This window comes from Phoca vitulina, unplaced genomic scaffold (assembly GCF_004348235.1).
Source record: "Phoca vitulina isolate PV1807 unplaced genomic scaffold, GSC_HSeal_1.0 scaffold12, whole genome shotgun sequence".
NCBI classification, from domain to species: domain Eukaryota; kingdom Metazoa; phylum Chordata; class Mammalia; order Carnivora; family Phocidae; genus Phoca; species Phoca vitulina.
The window spans coordinates 21,693,688-21,719,283 of NW_022589715.1; the positions used below are offsets into that span (position 1 = coordinate 21,693,688).

Below are 25,596 nucleotides of genomic sequence, written 5' to 3' on the forward strand. Positions count from 1 at the left end.
AGAGTAAAAAGATCCCAGTGTACCTTTAATTAATGTTCCAAGAGGAGATAATAGAGAAAACAGGAATATGACAATATTTGAATAAGCGGTGGTCAAGAATCGATGAAATACAATCATTATATTTATGATACCTAATGAATCCCAAGAGGGATAAATAAAATTCACCCCTAGACACATCAAAATGAAACTACAGAACACCAAGGGTAAATTATTTTATAGTAAACCCAGAAGGTAAATTGCTTTCCAGGGAATGACATTTAGACTGACAACTGATTTCTCAACCTCAATGAGAAGAGCCAGAAGACAGTGGAATAATATCTTCAAAGCACTAAGAAGGTAACTGCTAATACGGAATTCTAGCATCAGTGACAATCTTTCAAGAATGAGGGTAAATAAAGGCCTTTGCAGACAAAAACAAGCTTCTACCAATAGTGATTTCTAAAGGAAATAGTTCAAGAAGAAGAAAAATTACCTTAAAAGAAGTCTAAAATTCAAGAAGGAATGATGAGTTAAAGAAATTGTAAACATGGTGCTAAATCTGAATACTGATGTCAAAGAAAATAAAGACAACAATGTCTAACTTACAGGGATAAAATGAAACTACAATTAAAATCCCCAGTAACAATAGCAAATAAATTGGAAGGTGAGTAGTTGGAGTTCAAGTGTTCTAAGGTCCTTGTGTTGTTTGGGAAGAGGTTAAAGATACTGATCATAGGGAGTTTTTAAGTTAAATACATATGTTAAGATTTCTAGACTAACACTAAAAAACTAGGAATAATGTAACCTCAAACTAGGGAAGAAAGAAAAGGAAATAGGAATGAAGACAATAGAAAGTGTGGCCATTAAAAAAAGGTTTAAGGTTATGATCTAGAAAAAATAATAACTATTACCATTTATTGAGGAGCTACCATGGAGTCATTTTGATTCATTAACATTCATAATTTCATGTGATATGTGTAAGAGTGCCAGGCAAAAAGAAAGCATAAAAAAAAATAGATGTGTTCTGTCATTCATTTAAATGTATCTAATGTAATCTAAATACCAAACCTATTTAATACTCATCATCCATTTAAAAAATGCACAAACCCTTGACATCATTGCTTTTTCTCCTCAAATATATATTTTTATCACCTACAACATTTCATCTAATGAAATATAGTTAACGCTTAAAAGTCTTTTATTGATCAATGTATACTTCCCTATAAAAGTATGTATGGTGGTATACATTATATATATGTGTGTGTGAATTTTATATATATATATATATAATTTCTTGTGATTACAAAGCTCTAATTTTTTTTTATCCTGGATTGAGTTGTCTTCATGATTTTAATAATGAGAAAGTGAAAATCAACTCAGCTGGAAGTCAAGACCATACTGCCACTGCAAGAATTACTTCTGAGTGACTCCTCCTTCTTACTAATGACACTCCAACCCCAGAGTCTTCTCCTATTCCTCCCACTTCTTGAACAAAGTTACAAAGGTACCCAACTGCTGAACTGTCCCAACTTCTTGACATTATGCAATCCAAATCTGGCCCTGCTTCCCTTAGCTCTCCTTAAAAATCTGCTAGTACAAAGCAAAATAAGTAAGTCAGAGAAAGACAAATACCATAGGATTTCACTCAGAAGTGGAATTTAAGAAACAAAACAAACAAACATAGGGGACATAAAAGGGGAGACAAACCAAGAAACAGACTTAACTATAGAGAACAAATTGATGGTTACCAGAGGAAGGTGGGTAGGGGGATGGGTGAAATAGGTGATGGGGATTAAGGAGGACACTTGTGATGAGCATTGACTGTTTTATGGAAGTGTTGAATCACTAAATTCTACACCTGAAACTAATATCACACTATATGTTAACCGGAATTTAAATAAAAACTTGAAAAGAAAAATATCTAGCACAAACCCAAATCCTGTAATAAGCTGCACTCAACTCCTTCTTACTAAGAAACACCATAGTTTCTTTGGTCTGTGTGTTCCTTTCCTGAGACAAGCTAAATGAACTTTGACTTAGTGTCCTCCTGGTAGCCTTCAGGGGGCTGGGCTTCAACACACTTGATCAACACAACATAAATACATCAAAATAAATCTCAACTTTTTTGACAAAATAACATTTTTGTTGGGAATGCATCTCATAATGACAAAGACAGTCTTCCCACACACATTAGTTCATACATCCAAAGACAGCTGTTACTTATTGCTAAAATGGTATAGCGTTCATTGTTAATTGCATTATTATACTTTTATTTTACATTATATAGGCACTGAGAAAACTTTCCACATATGAAGGGGTGTGTTTACCCCATTCTTAGTTTAATTCTTAGAACTCTGTCTGAACTCTGCAAAAATCAGTGATTCATACTCAAAAATTATTTTGAGTGGTCAACTGAAAGCAGGAATTGGTTCTTCATTGTTGTTGAAAGCAAGACATTGGAAATGGTCTGATTTCCAGCAGAACTATTGAGTTTAGAGGTATTTATTCTCAACCTGACAATAAAATTTTAGATGCAGCAGTTTTTACACGTGTATGTACTGTAGTACATTCAGGATGGACAGCGAATTATGTCTCTTCTTTGTAAGAAGGGATGAGAAGACTACATCGGCAGAGCGCTGCATGAATGTAGGGGTTTTCAGGCAGCTACATACAGAGGGAGGTGAGCATCTGGAAATTGATCTCTTAAAACAATTCTTTTTATGAACCTCTTGGAAAGTCTTCCTGAACTTTAAAGCACGAACTGAAACTTTGTGGAGCATGGGGCCAAAACCAGCAAGAGAATTTAAATGAACGGAATGGTTATTTGCTTCAGATGGATATGGTCAGAGGCATCCAAGTTAAGAATGGGCTTTACCAAGGAGACCAAGAACTCAGTCCATGGTGAAGGCTTCCTCTCTCAGCAGTGCTTAATGGATCCAGTCCAAGTTTCCCACGGTTTTTGCCGTCCTTCTTACCACTGCACGTCTTTCTAAACAACACCCCCTTTTCTCATATACACTTTTTTCTGATGGGCCAAAGCATTTAACCAGGCTCTGTTGAAACCTGGCCGCCTAGAGCAATCATTTGATTTTTGCTTACTTGTGCATCGATCATTTATGTGTAGATTTTACTCTTTAGCTTTCAGAAGCAATCTCCCCAAACACACACACTCTTCTGATTTTTTGTTTAATTCTTGGTTGGAGAGAATTTTACTCTCTTCAGAAAGTAGAAGACAGCAGATCGGGTTCCAGTCTAGGATGTAGGTATAGTGCCTGATTCCTAGATAGGGTTTGCACAAGGAGAACCTGTGAGTGATGCTCTCCGTGGCACTCAGCTCCAGGAGCCTGCCGGACTCTCTCCACAACGAATCGCCACCTGCACAACCTGGCCTCGGAAAGAGAACACTTATCATCTCCAAGCCCCAGCCCTGAAACACAACTCCATAGACCAGAACGAAAGGGAGAGAGCACGCATGCGCAGGGCGAAGGGGGCGCGGTTGGCGCGCGCAGACGGTCGTAAGACCGTATAGGCGGGAGCGCGCCCCGGGGCGGACGCCGGAGACTCGTCTGGCGTGTGACGGAAGGGGACGTGCGCGAGGCGCCGGGGCCTCGGCCATGGCTCACAGGCCGAAGAGGACTTTCCGGCAGCGCCGAGCCCGCTCTAGTGACAGCGACGGCGCCGAAGAGCCGTCTTCTGAACCCGGGGCGCCGGAGGAGCAGGCGGCCCCGGGCCTTACGGAGGAAGGGCCGCCCTCTGGAGGGGGACGCGTGGAGGTGACGGCCCGGCGTGTTCGGGGCCGGGGCCCTCGGGGCCGGGGCCGGGTGTGGGCAAGTTCCCGGCGCGCCGCGGGAGCGGCTCCGCGCGCTGAAGGCGGCTCGGGCGTCCCAGGTGAGGCAGGGCGGGGTCCGCCGGAGGTGAAGCGAGGTGGGGTGGGGGGAAGAGGCCCCCGGGGTTCTCCGGAGGTTCCTGTGGCCCGCTGCTGACCGAGAGCAGTCGCGGCGACAATAAACAAGACAGCCCGCCTTCGAGCACTCGCCCGCAGCCCGCAAGTCCGTGGTGGGGCGTGAGGGGGGAAGACCAGGAAGAATCCTGTATGGCTTGTGGCTCGTCTGTGTTTGCACCATCAGGTGAACTCTCACGAGTTTAGTGCAGTACTTGCCGTTTGTGAAGAACCTGAATCGTCACAGAAGTTTAAAAAAAAAATTCCTGATACTTTTAGGTAGGAGAAAGTTTTATGTACTTTTGGAAACAGCTCCAGTTATTTTTCTAGAAAACACTTAACCAGAATAATACATTAGAAGAATCTAGGTGACAGACACATGGGACGTTTTCTTTTGCTTGTTTTGTTTTTCATCAGTTATTTGCAAGAACGGAGATTAGAATAACGCTCTGTGTCCCTGAGTAACACAATGGGTTGACGACGCTGTAGACTGTACCAATAAAGGCGTTAAGTACAATGTAATAGTTTTGAAGTACCCTTTCGTTTTTAAATACAGAATTTAAGCAGCCTAAAGTTGTTTACATAAAACGTGTTCTAGTTTGAATTGGAGCTTAATAAAAATGCAGTTTTCGGTTAGTATTCAGGTAAAAAAAAATTTCTCCCCCACTATTTTTAGTACAAGTGATTTTGGTGATTTCTTAATTATGACCTTCTGTTTGTCTAAAGCTTTGATGACTTTTTATATTTTTCTACTCTATGGAAGTCACCTGGTCAAACCTTAATAGGGAGAAGTGAGGCCAGGAGTTGCCTTTTTTTTTAAAATTTTATTACAGAGCACGAGGGGGGGGGGGGGGGGGGGGGGGGGGGGGGGCAGGGGGAGAAGCAGGCCCCCCCCAGCAGGGAGCCCCATGCGGACTCTGTCCCAGGACCCCGAAATCATGACCTGAGCCTAAGGCAGCCACTTAATCGACTCAGCCACCAAGGTGCCCCCAGGAATTGCCTTTTTGCTTGCATTCCAGAAGAGTGGTTCTCAAAACTTTTTGGTCTTAGTATCCCCTTTATAAGGGTATCCCAGAGAGCTTTTGTTTCTGTGTATTATATCTGTTGATATTTACCATGTTAGAAATTAAGATAAATTTTTATTCACTTTTTTCTAAATTAAACCATTACATGTAAGGATAAGTGACATTTTTGTAGGGGGAAAAAAAACTTTTCCAGAAAATAGAGTGACATTGTTTTCTATATGCAAATCTTTAATGTCTGGCTTCATGGAAGACAGCTGACTTCTCAAAGCAGCTTCCACATTCAGTCTCTTGTGATACGTTGTTTCATTTGAAATATGAAAAGAAAACCACAGGTATGTATGTGGTGTAATAGGAATACCTAATAGCCTTTTTAGATCATTGAGTGTGTTCTGCTTTGATATTACAACAAAGATCAACAAATAGTAGCTTTTTAAAGGTAGTTTGCAACATGGCAGCTGAAACCATACCTGTCAGTTTTTTATACTCCATTACATTAAAATCCATTGGTCTGTTTTGCACCTCAATGAATCTTTTACCCATGCATGATTGGTAACATCATGCATTGACTACTGGAAAGTATTGGTTCACTGAGTTTGCAAATGTTGGTACATTTTATTATATAATATCCAAAAAAAAAAAAAAATCTGTTAATGTCACTGCGTTACTTCTGATAATCATCAGTCCTTAAGTGACTGAAAGATACTAAGTTCACAGAGCAGGATGTAAGTTTTCCAAAATTCTTGAAGTGATAGGCACACCTTTGCTCATTTTTGAGAAAATTTGTCAGGTATACATGTGGGAATAACTTTGTCAGTTTGTCAGTCATTCTTTCAAGTAAAACAGTGTTGCTCCTTGAAGACAGTGGCTAGCTCCACTTGTAACTCATCATACAAATGCTTTTCAGTGAGGCAACCATTGTGTTTCAGTATGCCCCAGAAGTGCTTTATACACACTTCCATTTTGTCCCACAGAATATTTAAAAGATGTGTATTCAAAGGTCAAGATTTAATAAAGTTAATAACTTTTTATTGCTTCATTAAGGATGGTAAGTACAACTTTTTTTTTTGTTTTTCCTGGCAATGCATGGTGATGAATACAATGGCTGTCACTGTCTTGATTCATACGGAGAAGCCAGGGGTTTTACCCACCACTGCTTTTGCTTCATTATGTAAATAGCAACAGACTGAAAAGGGCAAATAACATAAAATTGTGATGAAAGTAGTTTTGAATTCACATACCCTGTGAAAGGGTCCTAGGGATTTCCAGGGGTTGATGGCAGATGCTCTTGAGAACAACGGCTGTGGTATTAATCCACTTTGACAGCAGGTAGGAGTTGTCATAACTAGTAGCAAAGAAAGATATAATCTGTAGTTATATTACTTTGTGTTCTAAGTTTTGATCTTCAGATTTTTAAAATTCTATATAGGTCTATTAAGGGACATTTTTAAGGTAAAGAGTACTGTTTTTGTAATCTTAAGTTTTAAAGTTGTTCATAAAAAATAGAAAATAATTATAAACTAGCCAGTCCTTTCTTGTCAATAATACCATGAATTCTTTCACATTTTGTTCATTCAATTCTCACAACACCCTTATGGGTGTTATCTCTTAATGTTATTTTTGCTTAATAGATTATGGACAGACTTTCCTTCCCAAAATCACGTAGTGGAAACAAAGAGATCCATTATTTAATGGAGACCACAGTGCTCATTACAGTACTACTTGCCACCAGCCATTGAAATATGACATAGAGTCTAAATTTCGGAGGTGAATAAAATTAGATTGAAAGCCCTGCTTCTCCACTTAGTAACTTTGTGACACTGGACATGTTATTTAGCTTCTCCAATCCCTAATGTTCCCATCAATAATAGCATTTACTTTATAGAATTGTGAAATTCTGTAATTGTGTGAAATAGACCTTATAAAACAGATTTAAGTGTGCCTAGCATATAGTAAGTGTACATCCAGTTTTTTTTTTCATTTTGAACTTACTACCACTATTTTTCTTTTTTGTTTTAAATTTTCCTTCACTTTTTGATGCTTTTTTTCTCTACTGTTCCCTTCCCTTTTCTCATTGCATCTTTTAAGAGAATATTTTATTAGGTAAGTAGATCTATACATTTATTAGATCATCCACTGGTTTCAGAAAGAAGGGAAACGGACAAAGATCTGTATATATATTTTAAATACATGGAGAAAAATTAAAACACTGTACATGTATAATGCTATGTGTTGTGTAGAATTTCAGTTATTAATTCCACTATCTTGACTCTTTCTTGTTGTATTCAAAAAATGTCCTGTTAGAATCCAGAGTGGTTGATCTTTCAACAGATGAAGAGGGTGAAACACCTCATTCCTCAGAAAGTAAGGATGATCAGGGTTCATCATCCAACAGCTCTAGCTCTTTGGAAGAAGAATTTTCATCAATAGGTTAGTAAACTCTGTAATTTTGATTAACTTTATTTCTAATATCAGTATTTTCTATACCAGTGATTCTTATTATTGATAACACAGCTATAGTGAAGTATGGAGCAAGTAAGTCATTACCAATGATTGTCAAAGTGCCAAAATTAACTGCTGTTTTCCATTACATGACATGTGCAAGGTCAGACAGCTTGTAAGAGGCAGAGCTAGGATTCAGACCCAGGCAGTCTGCTCCAGAACCTGTGTTCTTAACCACTGTGCTATACTGGGTGATTCATGCCAATATCTGACGGATGGTAAGAATTTGTTACTGAGGATGATTCTGGTATAGGATATAGCAAATGTAAAACTCTAGGGAAGTTAACATAGCATATGCAGAGAACTAAAAATAGTTGTTGAAATGAAAATATTTGGTTGGAGTTTAAGAAGGAGGAACAACAAAAACAGACAAATTGGAGTCAGACAGTATAGAGTTTGGGAGAATTTTATGCAAATACATGGCATGACCATTTTTGTGTTTTAGATAATCCAGTTCAGTGGTTGGCAAATTACCACTTGTGAGTCAAATGTGACCCATCACATGCTTTTGCAAATAAATCTTTATTAAAACACAGCCATTCTCATTCAATTATATATCGTCTGTGGCTGCTTTTGCATTACGGTGACAGAGTTTAGAGGTTGTGACAGCTAATTTGTGAAAGCTGAAAGTATTTCTCTGGCCTGTTACTCAAGCTCAGGGGTTTGTAACTTGTTTTGTGCTTTGGACTCTTGTCAGTCTCATGAAGTCTGAGACCCCTTCTGAGAAAATAAAAATATGTAGCTTTATAATATTAACTTGAAATGTAATTGTTTAGGGCGCCTGGGTGGCTCAGTTGGTTAAGCGACTGCCTTCGGCTCAGGTCATGATCCTGGAGTCCCTGGATCGAGTCCCACATCGGGCTCCCTGCTCGGCAGGGAGTCTGCTTCTCCCTCTGACCCTCCCCCCTCTCATGTGCTCTCTCTCATTCTCTCTCTCTCAAATAAATAAATAAAATCTTTAAAAAAATATATAAATAAAAAAAAAAAAAAAAAAAGAAATGTAATTGTTTAAATACATTTTTAAAGACTGGAAATAGGACACCTAGGTGGCTCAGTCAGTCATGCGTCTGCCTTCGGTCCTGGGATCAAGTCCCGCATCAGGCTCCCTGCTCAGCGGGGAGTCTGCTTCTCCCTCTACTCTTCCCCCCCTTCCCATGATATCTCTCTCTCTCAGATAAAATCTTAAAAAAAAAAAAAAAAGATTTGTAATATAGTGAAAGTGCTTTATTAACTTATTAAATAACAAGAACCAGTAGCTCTTGTAATTTTTTTCTTATACAAGTTCACGAGGTACAGAAATACTTAATGATGAAACCAGTATTAAGAATTGAAGCCTGGTAGATGAGTGATTGTCTTGTCTAGACTGGAGATACAGTGCTGTCCAATAGAACTTTCTGCGACGATATAAAAGTTGTATATCTTCATTGTCCAGTATATTAGCCCCTAGCCACATGTGGCTGTAGAGCTCTTGAAATGTAGCTGGCTAGTGCAGCTAAGGAACTGGAATTTTAATTTGGCTGAATTTAAATGGTCACATATGGCTAGCGGTCACTGTATTGTACAGTGCTGCTTTAGAAAACGGTGGATTAGACAGTATAAGCCAGTAGTTGTAAAGTGTTGGCAGCATTGCACATCTAAGGAGAGAAGACATTGTTTGCCAGTGCGTGGGATAGTTTTTAATTATTGTCATGACAGAGGTGTTGCTGGCATGTAGTGCCCTGGAGGCAAGAAATGATACATGTCTCAGAGAACAGGGCAGTTCAACACAGTGAAGAATTGTCCCTCCCCAGAGCTCATTTCAGAAACACTGAAAGTTGAAAATTTGTCCTGTTTTTCTTTTTTCTGGAGAAGAAAAGATGAAGGAATGTGAGAAGTTTGGGGATTGGTTTGTGGATGAAGGAGTGCATTTGTTTTTTGTTCAAACAGTGGAACTGTTAGAATGATCCAGTAGTGGAATATCTGCCTTGAGATGTTGCAGATACAGCATGTTACACATGGGGCATGATGTTAACCTGTACTCCTTAGATAAGATGATGTATGTGAAAATTATTTAGCTTATAAATCTGCATGTTTATATTATAAAGCAATATGCTAACGTTATTAATTCATTCCATGTTTGGCCAGTATCTGCTGTGAGCTAAATGGGTATAGACAGGACAGGATAATAACTCTTCTCTTGAACTCTTTTTTTCTTTATTGTTAGCTTTATGTAGCACTAGTACTTTACTAGTCAGTCTGGTGCCTGTGATCAAGTCATTTGCAGTTGAATCACTTACACTTCCTACACTTCCAGTATTTCTGCTTTTGTATTCATACACTTGAGTATATGAACCTAAGTGTATCATCTTAGTCCTGATTTTACATTAAAATTTCCTAGAGGTCTATAAAAACATAGTGCTGCTCAGCTCCACCTCAGATCAACTGAATCTGAATCTCTGGGATGGGGGGCTTAGGTACCAGTAGATTATCAAGCTTCCCAGGTGACTGTAATGTGCAACAAGCATCAAGATATGTTAGTGTTGGGGCGCCTGGGTGGCTCAGTTGTTAAGCGTCTGCCTTCAGCTCAGGTCATGATCCCAGGGTCCTGGGATCGAGCCCCGCATCGGGCTCCCTGCTCAGCGGGAAGCCTGCTTCTCCCTTTCCCACTCCCCCTGCTTGTGTTTCCTCTCGCTGTGTCTCTCTCTGTCAAATAAATAAATAAAATCTTAAAAAAAAAAAAAAAATGCTAGTGTAACCTGTGAAGGTTTTGAGTCTTAATTCTGCCTTAGGTTATATTTAGCTGTCCCTCCCAGCTTTAAGGACATGTCTTTTTATCTTCGTTCATATCACATTAAGATCATTAAACCAAGCAAGACGAACCACAGAGCCCTTAGCAGATCCTTACAATGCTTCATAATCAACATTTTTTTTTTTGGAGTAATTATTCAACCAGTTAAGAATCCTGTGCAATATGTGATTTTCCCCCACAAATTTTAACATTATCTACAAGGAAAACATGCAACTGTTAAATTCTTTGGGAGGATGAAGAAACATCTGACCTGCATCATTTCCCTGATGCTAACCTATATATTAGTACTGGTCTATAAAAAGTAAGTCACTTGATTTGATATTCCTTATTTATTTATTTTTTTTTAAGATTTTATTTATTTATTTGAGAGCGCACACTGGTGTGGGGAGAGGGAAAAGGAGAGAATCTCAAGCAGACTCTGTGCTGAGCACAGAGCCCAGTGCAGGCTCAATATCATGACCCTGAGATCACAACCTGAGCTGAAACCAAGAGTTGGCCATTTAGCCTATTGAGCCATCCAGACACCCCTGATATTCCTTGTTCTTAGTGAGCATATGTTGGTTTTTAGTGATCACCTGTTACTGTTTCATAATTCAAGCACTTGTTTTCCTTAGCACCAATGTCAAGCATATTGGTCCATAATTTCTATATTTCTTTTTTTGTTGTTTCAAGAGTTGGAACATTTCCACATCTCCAGGCATAGGACATCTTTTTATTTCTCAAAGAATTTGGAACAGTTTATGGTTAAGTTTAGAACCTTTTACTTGAGCCTTGGTAACTTAACATCCCTAATTAACATTTTGAAGTGCTTGAAATAGTGAAAATTTCTTTTACCATTTTGTTTACCTTGGTATTTTGCTTAAGAAACTATTTTTTTTCCAGAAAGTAAAGATCAATTTCAGCTTAGATCATGCATGAAGAAACTTGTTTTGAATTGGAAGAGTACCCATTAATATGGTTTATACTCTATAAAGAAAAATTAAAACAAGGCTGTACTAAAAGATGTCACTTAAATATTTTTCACCTAGTTAATGAACCTGATTATTTTCTTTACGCTTTTTAACTTCTTATATTTATTCATGTGGAAATCACCACAGGACCTTGAAGGCTGACTTAGCTGTGTGCTGGTTTTAGTCTCTCTCACTCCCTATATGCCTGGATGCCCTAAGGGGAGGGGCATCCTCTCCCTCTTTGTGAGTCAGACTTGCCTATCCCCCATCATTCTAACCTCTACAGTTCTGACTAAGCAGCTCCATGCTCAGCAGTCTCGACATCCTAAACCTCACAATCTCAGAGCTTCTAGAAATGAGAAAGAGTCCTCAACTAAAAGCCAGCAACAACAGCTGATGAATAAGAGAGCTAAAAGATAAATTGAAGTGATATCAGTATATTTTCTGATACTTCTAGATTAGGTTCATTTTCTAATTTATATTTAATCTATAAAAGTAATTTTCTTATGTAGATTTTGAGCTGTGCAGTTACATTCGTATCAGAATATGAAAAAAGTTGGAAAGACACTGCCTTTTTTATTTTATTTAAATAATGAGGATATGTATTTCTGTTGGTGTTTGTTTTTCGTCTTCCTCTTTGTTTCTTTCAGTAAATATCCCTGATGCAGCTTTTATTCAGGCAGCCCGCAGAAAACGTGAATTGGCCAGGGCCCAAGATGACTATATCTCTTTGGATGTAAAACATACCTCTACCATCACTGGGATGAAGAAAAACAGTGATGAAGATTCTGAGAGTGAGCCTGACGACCATGAAAAGAGAATACCATTTACCCCAAAGCCTCAAACCCTTAAACAAAGAATGGCTGAAGAAACAAGTACTTACTTAATTTATTTACAATATATTAATATTAAGGGATTTTTCACTTGAATATAATATGTTAAAATCTCCATAAAGACATAATGGAGTGTCTCATACTTTAAAAAGTGTTAGAAGTTGGTTTTTATTTAATACCAATTTGGTCAATGACATCATAGTCTCTGAAAGACATGTCTGTTAAAATATTATTATCAAATAATGTGTAATAACATTTACTATTATCTGACCTCCACTTGATCTTTTTTGACAGATTAAAAAAAATTGTACAGTCTTATTTTTGATATTGAAAATTTTCATCCTCACCTTTATAAAGATTTTTTTTAACATGGAAACATCTACAGGGATTTTAGCTGTCATTAAAATCTCCCCTGCTCTAATAAAATATTTCCTCTACTGATAATCCTTAGGTCTCAAAGGACTATTTTTACATTTCACATTTATAAACAATATGTTTTACCAAAACTTTTGTTACTTCAAATAATAATTTTTCAGAATGAGACTTTTGGTTTCCTTATAACCCAGAAATTATTTTTCAATATTTAGATTTTTTTTTTTTTTAAGATTTTATTTATTTATTTGACAGAGAGAGACACAGCAAGAGAGGGAACACAAGCAGGAGGAGTGGAAGAGGGAGAAGCAGGCTTCCCACTGAGCAGGGAGCCTGATGCGGGGCTCGATCCCAGGACTCTGGGATCATGACGCGAGCCAAAGGCAGACGAGCCACCCAGGCGCCCCTCAATATTTAGATTCTAAGGTAGAATTTATACTCTCTGAGAAGGAATACCAAATGTTTCATTTTTCCAAGTTTTTTTTTTTTCCCATGTGTGAAACTGTAGTGTTTTCAGTGGGACAGTTTGGTGATGAGTACGGATTCCCAGATTCAAGACTCGGCTTCAGCACGTTCCTCAGACAAATTATTTAACCTCCTGATAGGAGTTTCCTCCTTATAAAAAAAAAGAGTGATAATAGTGCTTTCTTCCTAGAACTATTGTGAAGAATAAGTTAACACGTGTAAAGCTGCTAAGCCAGCAAGTTATAAACCCCCCCAAAAATGTTAGCTGATGCTTTTAGAATGGAAAAATATGGACTATTCATGAATTTTTTTTTTTTTTTTATTCTTAGCACCCAGAAATGAAGAAACAAGTGAAGAAAGTCAGGAAGATGAAAATCAAGATATTTGGGAACAGCAGCAAATGAGGAAAGCAGTTAAAATCACAGAGGTAGTAATTGTTTATACCATTTGTATTAATTTTCTGTGGCTGCTATAACAAATTATCACAAACTTGATGGCTTAAAACAAGACACATTATTCTCTCCAGGTGTGGAGGCCAGAAGTCCAAAAGCAGGGTGTTAGCAGGGGTGTGTTCCCTTTGAAAGCCCTAGGGAGAATCTTTTCTTGCCTTCCAAATTCTGGTCACCCAGGTGTTCCTTGCTTTGTGACTGCATAACCCCTCTCTCTGTCTCCTTCTGTATATGGCCTTCTCTGTGCCTGTAGTCTTATTTTATAAGAATACTTCTCAGTGGGCTTAGGGCCCACCTGAATAATCCAAGATTTCTCATCTTGCGATATTTCACTTAATTAAAACCACAAAGACCCTTTTTCCAAGTAAGGTCATATTCACAGGTTCTGGGGGTTAGGACATAGACATAACTTTTGTGAGGCCACTGTTCAACGTACTATACCTTATGTTCTTTTCCTTTTAAACACCTTCCACATTTTACAGGCCACCTGAGGGGACCATATTTTGTCTTTAATTTTATAGTAACTGTGACATAGGTGTGTAAATGTAAAGTTTAAACAAATAAATAGATTTAAAACAAAACTAATTAAAAAATACTGTTCTTGAGGTCAAAAGTCCTAGATTTGGGTTCTGGCCGTACCACTAAAATATATGCTTCATGAGGTCAAGAATTACTAACTATTCAGTGTTTATCCCTCCGTGTCTAATACTGTGAGTGCTCAATAAATACTTGTGCAACTTTGAGCAAATTATTTAATCTTTTTTTTTTTTTTAAAGATTTATTTATTTATTTTAGAGCACACACACGCCTGAGCAGGGGCTGGGGATGGTTGGAAAGGGAGAGGGAGAGAATCTCAAGCTGACTCCAGGCTGAGCATGGAGGCTGATAAAGGGCTTGATCTCCCAACCTTGAGGTGAAACCAGGAGTCAGACATTCATCTGACTGTTCCACCCAGGCACCCGAAATTATTTCATTTTCTAAATCTGTTCTCTCATCAGTAAAATGGGAAGATAATGTTAACTACATGAGTAGCTGGCTATAGGCTCAAAATCATAATTTAAATCAAAGCACTTATAAATTATATAATATTCAAATATAAAGGTCTTATTTTTTTAATCTGTTTAACAAGAATGCTTTGAAAGATTATATGCTCTTTTAGGTAAGAAAAGTATTGTTAAGATCTCTACGTCATTAAAACTAAAAAGCTAAGTAAAGATAAGCCTTTGGTTTTAACAACATTTAGAAATCTCTGACCAGAGAAATGGTTTAGAGGGCTATTTTTATGATGTAAAAATAATAGATGTAGGACCCCCCCTCCTCTTTTTAGTAAAGTCAGTATAGCTAAACAGCATGAAAAAAATAACTTTGAGAAAAAACATGTCATAGTTCTTACTCTGACTGCTCAAGTTTGCATAATTCCTTTTTAAGTATTTGTTTAATTGCAGTCATAGTATATATTAGAAGTTCCCAGACTTCCCATTCATGGAGCCCTCAGTGTCAGTAACTTTATCCTGGTTCCCCCAGGCCAAAAGAAGTACCAAACAGTTCTATTTATGAAGTATTTAGGGTCAAAGAATTTAATAATGTTTATGTCCTAATAACTTAGTAGCTTTTGGAAAACACATAGATAAATTAAGAAAAAAATCTATTTCATTTTTAAATAACCACAATTACTTATTAATGGGATGCACCTCTTGGGCACTGCATGATATCTCAGACCTTGGAATCAGATTATTCACTGTCATTCTCACCTCCTTTCCAAATTGATTTTCAGTCACTACTTTTTTTTCGTTATGTCCACCAAGAACCCACCTTCAATAATAAGACTTTATCAGAGGATGTAGCACAATCTAATGTTGCAACTGTGAACTAATAAAAACTAGTAGTCCAATAAATGAATATGTATTCCCCTAAAATATTTAAAATATCTATATTTAAAATGTATATTTAAAATATTTTATAGCACTCCTTTGAGTTCACCAGGATGCCTTGGCACGTAGTTTGGGAACTACAGTATGCATGCAGTTTCAAATTCTGGGTTTTTTTGCTTGACCTGTTATAAATATTTTCCCCTATTTCTATAGATAGTTATCATAATAACTAATTTTTTAAATTGCATAATATTTATTAGAGTCAGTGAATTATAATTTTTTAGCCATTCTTCCTTTTGGCAAACATTTTAAGTTATTAACAATCTGAATCTTTTTTTCTATTTTTTTTTTTTTTTAAGATTTTATTTATTTATTTGACAGAGAGACAGCGAGAGAGGGAACACAAGCAGGGGGAGTGGGAGAGGGAGAAGTAGGCTTCCCTCCGAGCAGGGAGCCCGATGCGGGGCTCGATCCCAGGACCCTGGGATCATGACCGGAGCTGAAGGCAGACGCTTAACGACTGAGCCACCCAGGCACCCCTTTTTTTCTATTATTAATAAGAAATAGGGGCGCCTGGGTGGCTCAGTTGGTTAAGCGACTGCCTTCGGCTCGCGTCATGATCCTGAAGTCCCGGGATCTAGTCCCGCGTCGGGCTCCCTGCTCAGCGGGGAGTCTGCTTCTCCCTCTGACCCTCCCCCCCCTCATGTGCTCTCTCTCTCTCATTCTGTCTCTCAAATAAATAAATAAAATCTTTAAAAAAAAAAAAAAAAGAAAAAAGAAATAGAAGGGGCACCTGGCTGGCACAGTCAGTAGAGCATATGACTCTTGATCTCAAGGTTGTGAGTTTGAGCCCCACGTTGGTTGTGGAGATTACTTAAAACTTTAAAAGAAATAATAAGAATTGGTAAATATTTGCTTGCCTTTTTTTCTTTTCTTTCTTTTGTTCAGATGTATGTTATCTTAGGATAGTGGCCAAGTGTGGTGTTAACCAATAAAGGACATTTTTATGGCATTTACTACACTTTTCCCTATTGCTTTCTAAAGAAAATTTAGAACAATCTGTAATGCCATTGATATTATGGGAATGTTTCATTACAGTCTTGCCAGCTTAGATGCAAGATTAGTTGCACCAGAAAATGGAATCTCAAGCTATTTGATTTGCATTTTTTATTATTAACTGTGAGTATATTTACAGGGTCCTTTATTGAAGATCTACCACATGCTACTGTGTTAGTTTCCTGTGACTATTGTAACAAATAACCACAAACGTTGTGGCTTAAAACAACAGAAATTTAGGGGCACCTGGGTGGCTCAGTCGTTAAGCATCTGCCTTCAGCTCAGGTCATGATCCCAGAGTCCTGGGATCAAGCCCCGCATCGGGCTCCTTGCTCAATGGGAAGCCTGCTTCTCCCTCTTCCACTCCCCCTGCTTGTGTTCCCGCTCTTGCTGTCTCTCTCTCTCTCTCTCTCTCTCAAATAAAATCTTAAAAAAAAAAATTTATTTTCTCACATTTCTGGAGGTCAGAAGTCGAAAATCCAGGTGTTAGTAAGTCTGCATTCCTTCCAAAAGCTCTAGAGGATAATCTGTTCCTTGACTCTTCCAGCTTGTGGTAGCTGTTGGGATGTAGCCACCTCTCTCTCTGCTCGATATTCGCATCACCTTTTTTGCGCCCCAAAACTCCCTCTACCTCTCTTATGAGGATATATGTATTGCATTTAGGACTCATCTGGATAATCCAGGATAAGCTCCTTCTCTCCAAATCCTTAATCACATCTTTGGCCACGTAAATATTCACAGGTTTGGGAGATTAGGACATGGACTTACTTTTTGGGGTCGCCATTCAGCCCCTACACCACTTAATAATGATAGACACTAGAATGTACAGTCTTTATATGGGAGAGACAGCTAAACAAAGTAATTGTAGTGAAATCTTACAGATTCTTTGACAGAACCTATACCGGGTCCTGAGATAGCATATAGGAGCAAGGGAGTGGTCAGTTTTGTAGGTGATAGGGAGATTTGGAAAAGCCTCTACAAAAGTCGATCATATTTGGATGGGTCTTTGAAAGATGTTTATAATGTAAGGGATTTGAGACAATATATCAGGATGTAAAGACATAAGATGTGAAATAATCTGACTAATTTGAGGATTTGCAGGAGTGATTAGAGCCGGATGAGAGGATTGGTTAAGAATTAGCATGAGAAATGATGCCTTGTGGTAAACACAAGGACAGTTAAGCCAGTGATTTGGCTTAATATCTGGTCCACTTCTTTGCATATCCTTGTCTAAAACACGCTCTTAGAACTCTTTCAACATGCTAAGTATGATGGTGATAAGCTATGATTAGTCAGAGGATAGTAATACGAAATGTTGTAAGGTGTACTAACTAGAACATGGTCCTCGACTAGTAATAGATAACCCAAATAACAACAGTAGCTTAAACAGAACTAAAAGCTTTATCCCGAAACCCTCCAAAAGACTTCCATTTACTTTTCTTTGACTAGAGGAGTTAGGTGGATACTCCTATCATGGAAAACATAATCTTCTGAGAGTACATTAGGTCATAAACAAAACTAGCTTTAAAAACACTGAGAAGCAAGCTTTTGTGAAAAGTAAGATTTTGTAATTTGCCTCTTGCATGCAAAAGTTATATATATTTTTTATTTTGTTGTTTATTTTTTTATTTTTGAGAGAGTGTGAGCAGGAGGTGGGGGGTAGTGTGGGGCAGTAGGGCAGAGGGAGAGAATCGTAAGCAGACACTGCCCTGAGCCCAGCGGCCCAACGCAGGGCTCAGTCCTCATGACCTGTGCTGAAATCAAGAGTCGGACGCTTAACTGACTGAGCCACCCAGGTGCCCCTAAAGTTCTGTATCTTAAAACTAAGAATTATAAAAACATTTTATTGTAACTATAAAAAACGTCAAAGGCACGGAATTTTGAGCTGGTGAGACATTGGAATACCCAGTCTGCTTTCATGTTATTCATCTTTATAAGATTAATGAGTCTTTTAAAACAATACAAATTTTCATATTTTTAGGGACCAGGCCTAGATCTTTCCTACAGCAGTGAACCTCAAACAGTAAAGAAGTTTGATACTTCGATTTCATTACCACCAGTAAATTTAGAAATTATAAAGAAGCAATTAAATACTAGGTAAGTAAATACTGATTTTAAAATACATTTGTCCTAGACATTTAATAGTGAAAAAAAGCACTGTGTTCTTCTTAATTAAGTATAAATATTAGTATTAAACAGATTTGTAGGAAAAAAAATAGCACCACCTTTGTTACCACACTAGCACAACTGATTTTCTTTTCTGTATGTGTCTTTTTAGTCTTTATAATAGATACATGCTACATGGTTAAAATCAATAAATATCAAATTCTGCCTTTTTTCTTAGTATTTTTATAAGCCTTCATCTGCATTGTTAAATAGCCTTTAATTTTTAAAAAATAGTAAGTTGGGAGTGATGTCAGGAAGATGACATAGTAGGAAGCCCCAGACTTCATTTCCCCTTAGAGATACCAACTTAATATACAGTCTAAAAAGCCTTTTTGAGAATTCCAGAAACCAGTTAGCTCAAAGCCAAGAATAGCCACACTGAAATGGGTAAGAATCCATTTCATTTCTTTTTTTTCAATTTAAATTCAATTAACATATAATGTATTAATCTCAGAGGTAGAGGTCAGTGATTCATCAGTCTTATATAATACCTAGTGCTCATTACATCACATGCCCTCCTTAATGTCTGTCACGAAAGCCATTTCATTTCATCTGCATCAACCACTCTTGAAAGCCTGCACTGCTTGTGAGAGAGAAAAAGCCCAACTCACAGCTTCTCCACTGAGAGGGAAAAAAGAAGAGTGGAACAGACCTCCAACGTTTTGGCTTTTGGAGGGACTGCCTGTTTGGCTTTTGGCTTTTTGAGGGACTGCCTGTTTGGCTTTTGGCTTTTTGAGGGACTGTTTCTACCTCGTCTGTCTCAGAGCTGTAATGGGGAACTGTCATACCTTGGTTTACTGGGGACCACAAAAAGCTCAGTTGTTGCAGAGCCAGAAAGCCTGCCATACTGCAGACAAACAGCAGAGGGAGCAAGAGACTATGAATGCCTTAAAAAAGAAACACCCTCTCTAATAGGGAAATTTCATATAGAAGCCCAAAGAAGATACATCCCCCATGAAAGATTTGAGGAGACCTCCCCTTGCCCCCCAGGTCTCTAGACAGGCTGGCTGGTGATGTTCCTTCCCCGTATGAAACTATTTCCCTTAAGTGCATTTTCAAATGCATAAGACAACAACAAAAAATAACAGGAGACATAAACAGGAAAACCTGGCCCAACCAAAGGAGCAAAATAAATCTCCAGAACCAACCTTAAAGAAACATATCTATGAATTACTTGAAAAACAATTCAGAATAATCTGATAGAAGCTGAAAGTGCTACAAGAGAACACACACAACTAAACAAAATCAGGGAAACAATACATAAACAAAGTGAAAATATCAACAAAGAGAAACTATAAAAAAGAACCAGAGATTCTGGAGCTCAGCAATACAGTAAGTGACCAGAAAACTTCACTAGAGGAGATCAGCAACCTATTTGATATCAAGCAGAAGAAAGAAGCAGTGACCTCAAAGACTGGTCATTTGAAATTATCAAGTCAGAGGAACAAAAAGGAAAAAATGAAGAAAAGTGAAGAAAGCCTAAGGGACTTACAGGATACATCAAGCAGAACAACGTATACATTAATGGAAATCCAAGTCGGAGAAGAGAGTGGGGCAGGGAGCTTAATCTGAAAATATCATGGCCAAAAATTTACCAATCTGAGGAAGGAAGTGGACATCCACTTTCAAGCATAAAAGATTACAAGAAGATTGAACCCAGAGAAGCTCACACTGAGACACATGAACTTCCAAAAGGCAGAAAGAGAATTTTGAAAGCAACGAGACAAAGCACCTCATCAGATACTAGGGAGCCTCGTAAGATTATTAGATTTCTCAACAGAAACATTATAGACCAGAAGGAGTAGGATGGTATATACAAAGTGCTGAAAGAAACTCCCAGCCAAGACTTATAACCAATAAAATTGTCTTTCAAAAAATGAAGGAGAAATAAAGACCTCAGATAAATAAAAGCTGAGGGTGTTCATTACCATTAACCTGCCTGACAAAAATTGCTATTAAAAGTCCCTCAAGGGGCACCTGGGTGGCTCAATTGGTTAAGCGACTGCCTTCGGCTCAGGTCGTCATCCTGGAGTCCCGGGATCGAGTCCCGCATCGGGCTCCCTGCTCAGTAGGGAGTCTGCTTCTCCCTCTGACCCTCCCCGCTCTCATGCTCTCTCTACCTCATTCTCTCTCTCAAATAAATAAATAAAATCTTTAAAAAAAAAAAAAAGTCCTTCAAGTTGAAAGGAAGCCAGCCGATAACATGAAGCATATGAAAACAAAATATAAAGCTGTCTGGTAAACATACATATGTAGACAAATAGATACTCATGTACTACTGTAAGGGTGATGTGAAAATCACTTTTAGTTCAGGTATAGAATTTAAAAAATAAACACATACAAAAAACTGTAACACTGTTACTGAATACAAAATTTTTAAATGTAATTTGTGACATCAATAAAAAAATGGAGGACATATGAAGGAATAAGTACAGTTTTTTGTATGTGATTGAAGTTGTTACCAGCTCAGAATAGATTAGAACTGTAAGATGTTTTTTGTAATCCCTATGCTGTACACACACACACACACACACACACACACACACATGCACAGAACCTATGGAAGATACACAAAAGAAAATGAGAAAAGACTGAGGGCATGTCCCTATAAAGAATCAACAAAACACTAAGGTAGCAAGAGAATAAAAGGCAGAAGTGACTACAAGCCAGAAAACAATTTACAAAATGGCAATAGCAAGTCCTTCTGTATTAATATTACTTTAAATATAAAAAGATTAAACTGTACAATCAAAAGACATAGAACAGCTGAATGGATAAAAATTTAAGATCCGGCTACATGCTGTCTGCAAGAGACTCATTTAGATTTAAGGATACATATAGACTGAAAGTGAAAGGATTGAAAAATATATTCCATGCAAATAGTAAACTAAAGAGCAGTAGTGGCATAGTTAAGAACTATTACAAGAGACAGAGAATGACACTATGGTATATAAAGAGATCAGTTTATCAGGAATTATAGCCGTAAACAAGTATAAATTTGCATCTAACATTATAGCACCTATATAAAGCAAATATCGACAGCTGAAGAGAGAAATAGCAATACAATAATAGTACAAGACTTCAGTATTCCGCTTTCTATAATGGATAGAACATCCAAACAAAATCAATGAGGAAACCGTGATCTTGAACAAAATGGACCTAACCAGACATATAGAACATTCCACCCAACAGCAGCAGAATGTACATTCTTTTCAAGCACACATGGAATACTCTTCAAGAAGGATCAAATGTGAGGTAACAGAAAAGTCTAAACATATGTAAGATTGAAGTCACACCAAGTATCTTTTCCAAACACAATGGAATGATGATGTTCATAAAGAACATTTTCATTGCTTTTTTTTTTTTAATACTTAGGAATTTTTTTTTCTAATACACAGTAATAGGTTCCAAATTTTCTTCCCCCGTATCTTTTGTATAAATCAGCTTTAAAGTAGGTTCATTCCGTAATCATATTGCAGTTAAGAGATATTGGTCATAGTTGCTGATTTAAATGGTTTGACATAGAAAAGGACATTTTATAGCATTGTATAGTGAAATGTAAAAATTTTTAGATGTACTAGTTTTAGTTTTAGGCTATCTATATTATGGGGAGTTAGCAAACTGCCAACCCACTGCCTATTTTTGTAAATAAAGTTTTATTGGCACACAGCCATACTTAGGCATTTATGTATTGTCTTTGGCTGTTTTAGTGCTACATCACAGAATTGAGTAGTAGCAGTAGCAACCATGTAACTCCAAACCCTAAAATACTGACTATCTTGACCTTTATAGGAAAAGTTTGCCAAGCTGTGTTGTAGGTCATTGTTTTTCAGTAGTGATATTAAATGATGATGATTGCCTTGATTCAAGACTATTTTTGTAATAACCTCACTATTATTTACTCTCCTTCTGATAGTCCTTCCTTAATTGGAAGAAAAGAGCTAGAATTATACTTATTGTATCAAAAATTGCATATAACTCAGGACTTGGGGGGTTTTGTTTTTTTGGCTTTTTTGAAATTGTGTTGAAGACAGTTGTGTTGCATGAATTATAGAATAGGAAAAAGGTAGCAGACCACTGATAGAGATTAGCATTTCACTTTATCTGGATAGGTTTTATTTTCAACTTTAGTGTATTTTTTTTTTTTTAAGATTTTATTTCTTTGAGAGAGAGAAGGCATAAGAGCAAGGGGAGGGGCAGAGGGAGAGAGAGAATCCCAAGCAGACTCTATGCTGAGCATGGAACCTGATGCAAGGTTTGATCCCATGACCCTGAGATCATGACGTGAGCCAAAATTAAGAGATGCCCAACTGACTGAGCTGCCCCTATTTTATTTTTTTATTAACTGGGTTTTTTATTTTAAAAAGAAAATATGTTTTCATGGTCCAAATACTAAAGACAGAATCAAACAATACAAAAAGATATGCAGAGAAAAGGAAGTCACCTTACCCAGAGGAAACCACTCCTCCCAGTTTCCTATGTTCCATTCCAGAAGTAGTCTGTATATCTATACAAGCACATATATACTTATGTATTGCCCCATTTTTTTATACAAAAATGAAGCACACTGTATACCCTGGTCTTACCTTGCTTTTTTCATGTAATACATATTTATGAGCTTATTGCTATAGCCAATAATATTCCAGTCAATTCAGGCATTTTATTCATAATGTTTTCTGTCCATTATTGTCTTATTTCTTAACTGTCTCCATTCTTTACATAAAGCAAGGAAAAACTTTGAAAGACAAATGTCAGTGTTCCAGGGAAACTTTGATAGATGACATTTGGTTTAAGCAAGTACTTACTAATGACTTTTCAGTGTACAACACGTTAGCTGGAGGAGTTGAATTTTTGAAAAAAAGTTCAGTTCAAGACCACGTACTACAAACTTGTTATTTCATTTGTAGTTAATCCTCTAAATATAATGTACTCACAGTGTCGAATATTAGTGGAAAATACCTTCCAGATATTTTTAAAGAAATAGGTTTCTTACTCCTCTACTGGCAGGTGTATGGAGAGAGAACTGAATTTTAAAAAATAAACAAACATTGAATTATATTTGACACTTTTTTTTCATGTTACATCAGTTGATATATGTGATATTCATAAGGGTTGAAAAAAAAGGCTGTCTTATCAATAGAGAAGCGTATGGGGGCTACAGCAAAAACAGGAAATGAAATATGCCTCAAAGAACATCGAATTCTAATGACAGATAAAACCATTGAGTCACAGAACAGATTATACCAAATCATAACATGCTCAGATGGTTTTAATACCAGCTTATTCAAATATTCCAAGAAAGACCACAGACTGATCTAACAGTAACTCCAGATGGATTCCCAAATTTCAAATATAAGACCTAGGATTGTTCTAGAAACCAATTCTGATCAATCCACACTTACTAACTTTCTAAAATTACCTTCTGATTAGCTCAACAACCTAAAAACCTGTAAGTGTCCTCTCCTACTTTTTCCTTTGAGACCTCTTTTCATTGTGGCGCTCCCCTTTGCACAGCAAGTCTCATAAACCCAGGTTTATAGGATTGTCAGTTTCCTTGGTGGTCTCTGTAAGGTAGCTTTGAAAAAATTTCATTAGACTGCTATTTACTGTAGTAGAAATAAAAGTTGGAAAAACAAAGCAGTTTTTAGTTTTCATTTTTCTTTATTTTGTTTATTTATAGATTAACATTGCTACAGGATACTCACCGCTCACACCTGAGGGAATATGAAAAATATATACAAGATGTCAAGAGTTCAAAGAGTACCATCCAGAACCTAGAGAATTCATCAAATCAAGCTCTAAATTTTAAATTCTATAAAAGCATGAAAATTTATGTGGAAAATTTAATTGACTGTCTTAATGAAAAGGTAACATGGTTATAAACACAGTATTTCCTTTTTTATAAAGAAATCCCCTTACCATGAGATTTCTTAAAAGTAAATCCTACAACTAAATACTTTCCTCTAGGGTTTTCTTATACATTTTTGACATACTGCAACATTAGGTACCCCCTTAATGTTGGACAGTTAGGTTTTTTGCAATTATTTTGGTATTACAAAGTTTTGTATATAAATTTTTATGTTAAAATTCCATCCATTTAAGAAAAATTCCTAGAGGGCACCTGGGTGGCTCAGTTGGTTAAGCAACTGCCTTCGGCTTGGGTCGTGATCCCAGGGTCCTGGGACCGAGCCCCACATCAGGCTCCCTGCTCTGCGGGGAGCCTGCTTCTCCCTTTGCCTCTGCCTGCCGCCCCCCCTGCTTGTGGCACGCGCTCTCTCTCTCTCTGTCAAATAAATAAATAAAATCTTTAAAAAAAAAAAAAAAAATTCCTAGAAGGGGAATTGTTAAGTCAGTGTCTAAATATCTTTAAGACTTATGAAACATTGTTTAATTATTCACCAGAAGGATTGTATTGCTTTTTTTTTTAGCTTATTTCATTTAAAAAATGGTTTTTGTTTTTACATATTGTTTTTTTCTCATTTTTTTTCCTTTTTTAAAATTTAAATTCAATTAACATATAGTGTATTATTAGTTTCAGAGGTAGAGTTCAGTGATTCATCAGTCTTATACCCAGTGCTCATTACATCACATGCCTTCCTTAATGTCCATCAGCCAGTTACCCCCCATCCCCCACCCCCTTCAGCAACCCTCAGTTTTTTTCCTATGGTTAAGAGTCTCTCATGGTTTGTCTTCCTTTCTGATTTCATTTTACATATTTATTTTGATCTGAAACAACCCTTTGTTTTATTAACACATGTAGTCTTTTTTCTTGCGAATTGTCTTCTTTGCCCTGTTATCTTTTTAGTTCATAGTGGGGATTTTTCTTTTTCCTTTCTTTTTTTCCTTATATGGTGAAAATTTCTTACTGCTTAAAATTTTTAAATATTTTATCCTACTTGATGTAGATAAACTTCGGTTCGTCTTTTGATTTGCAGTGGTTTTTTTGACATCCTGATGTTTTGAAATTTTTGTGTTAATCAAATCTGTGAATCATTCTTTCCCTTTATAATTTCTGTTTTTGTTTTATACATACTAAGTCCTTACATTAGGGTCTTGAGTTGACATTTTTTTCTTTTTAAGTAGATGAAATCATTTTTTTTTTTTTTTTTTAAAGATTTTATTTATTTATTTGACAGAGAGAGACACAGCGAGAGAGGGAACACAAGCAGGGGGGAGGGGCAGAGGGAGAAGCAGGCTTCCCAC

At 37.2% G+C, this 25,596-nt stretch overlaps 1 protein-coding gene across 9 annotated transcripts in view; it reads left to right on the plus strand.

Moving 5' to 3' along the window:
• Positions 1–3,527: 3,527 nt before the first annotated feature.
• GCFC2 (GC-rich sequence DNA-binding factor 2) overlaps positions 3,528–25,596 on the plus strand; it is a 49,298-nt gene continuing 27,229 nt past the window's right edge. For 6 of the 9 annotated variants that reach the window (XR_004300289.1, XM_032410593.1, XM_032410595.1 and 3 more), the window contains exons 1-6: positions 3,528–3,867; positions 7,246–7,371; positions 11,832–12,056; positions 13,181–13,278; positions 18,209–18,324; positions 24,074–24,260. Coding sequence is in view for 8 of the 9 variants with exons in the window: in XM_032410593.1 (XP_032266484.1) it covers positions 3,594–3,867; positions 7,246–7,371; positions 11,832–12,056; positions 13,181–13,278; positions 18,209–18,324; positions 24,074–24,260 (1,026 nt within the window). In the remaining variant the exon portion in view is untranslated. Of the gene's footprint in view, positions 3,868–7,245; positions 7,372–11,831; positions 12,057–13,180; positions 13,279–18,208; positions 18,325–24,073; positions 24,261–25,596 lie in introns of those variants that run through there. The other 3 variants (XM_032410594.1, XM_032410599.1, XM_032410600.1) reach the window with 3 other exon arrangements.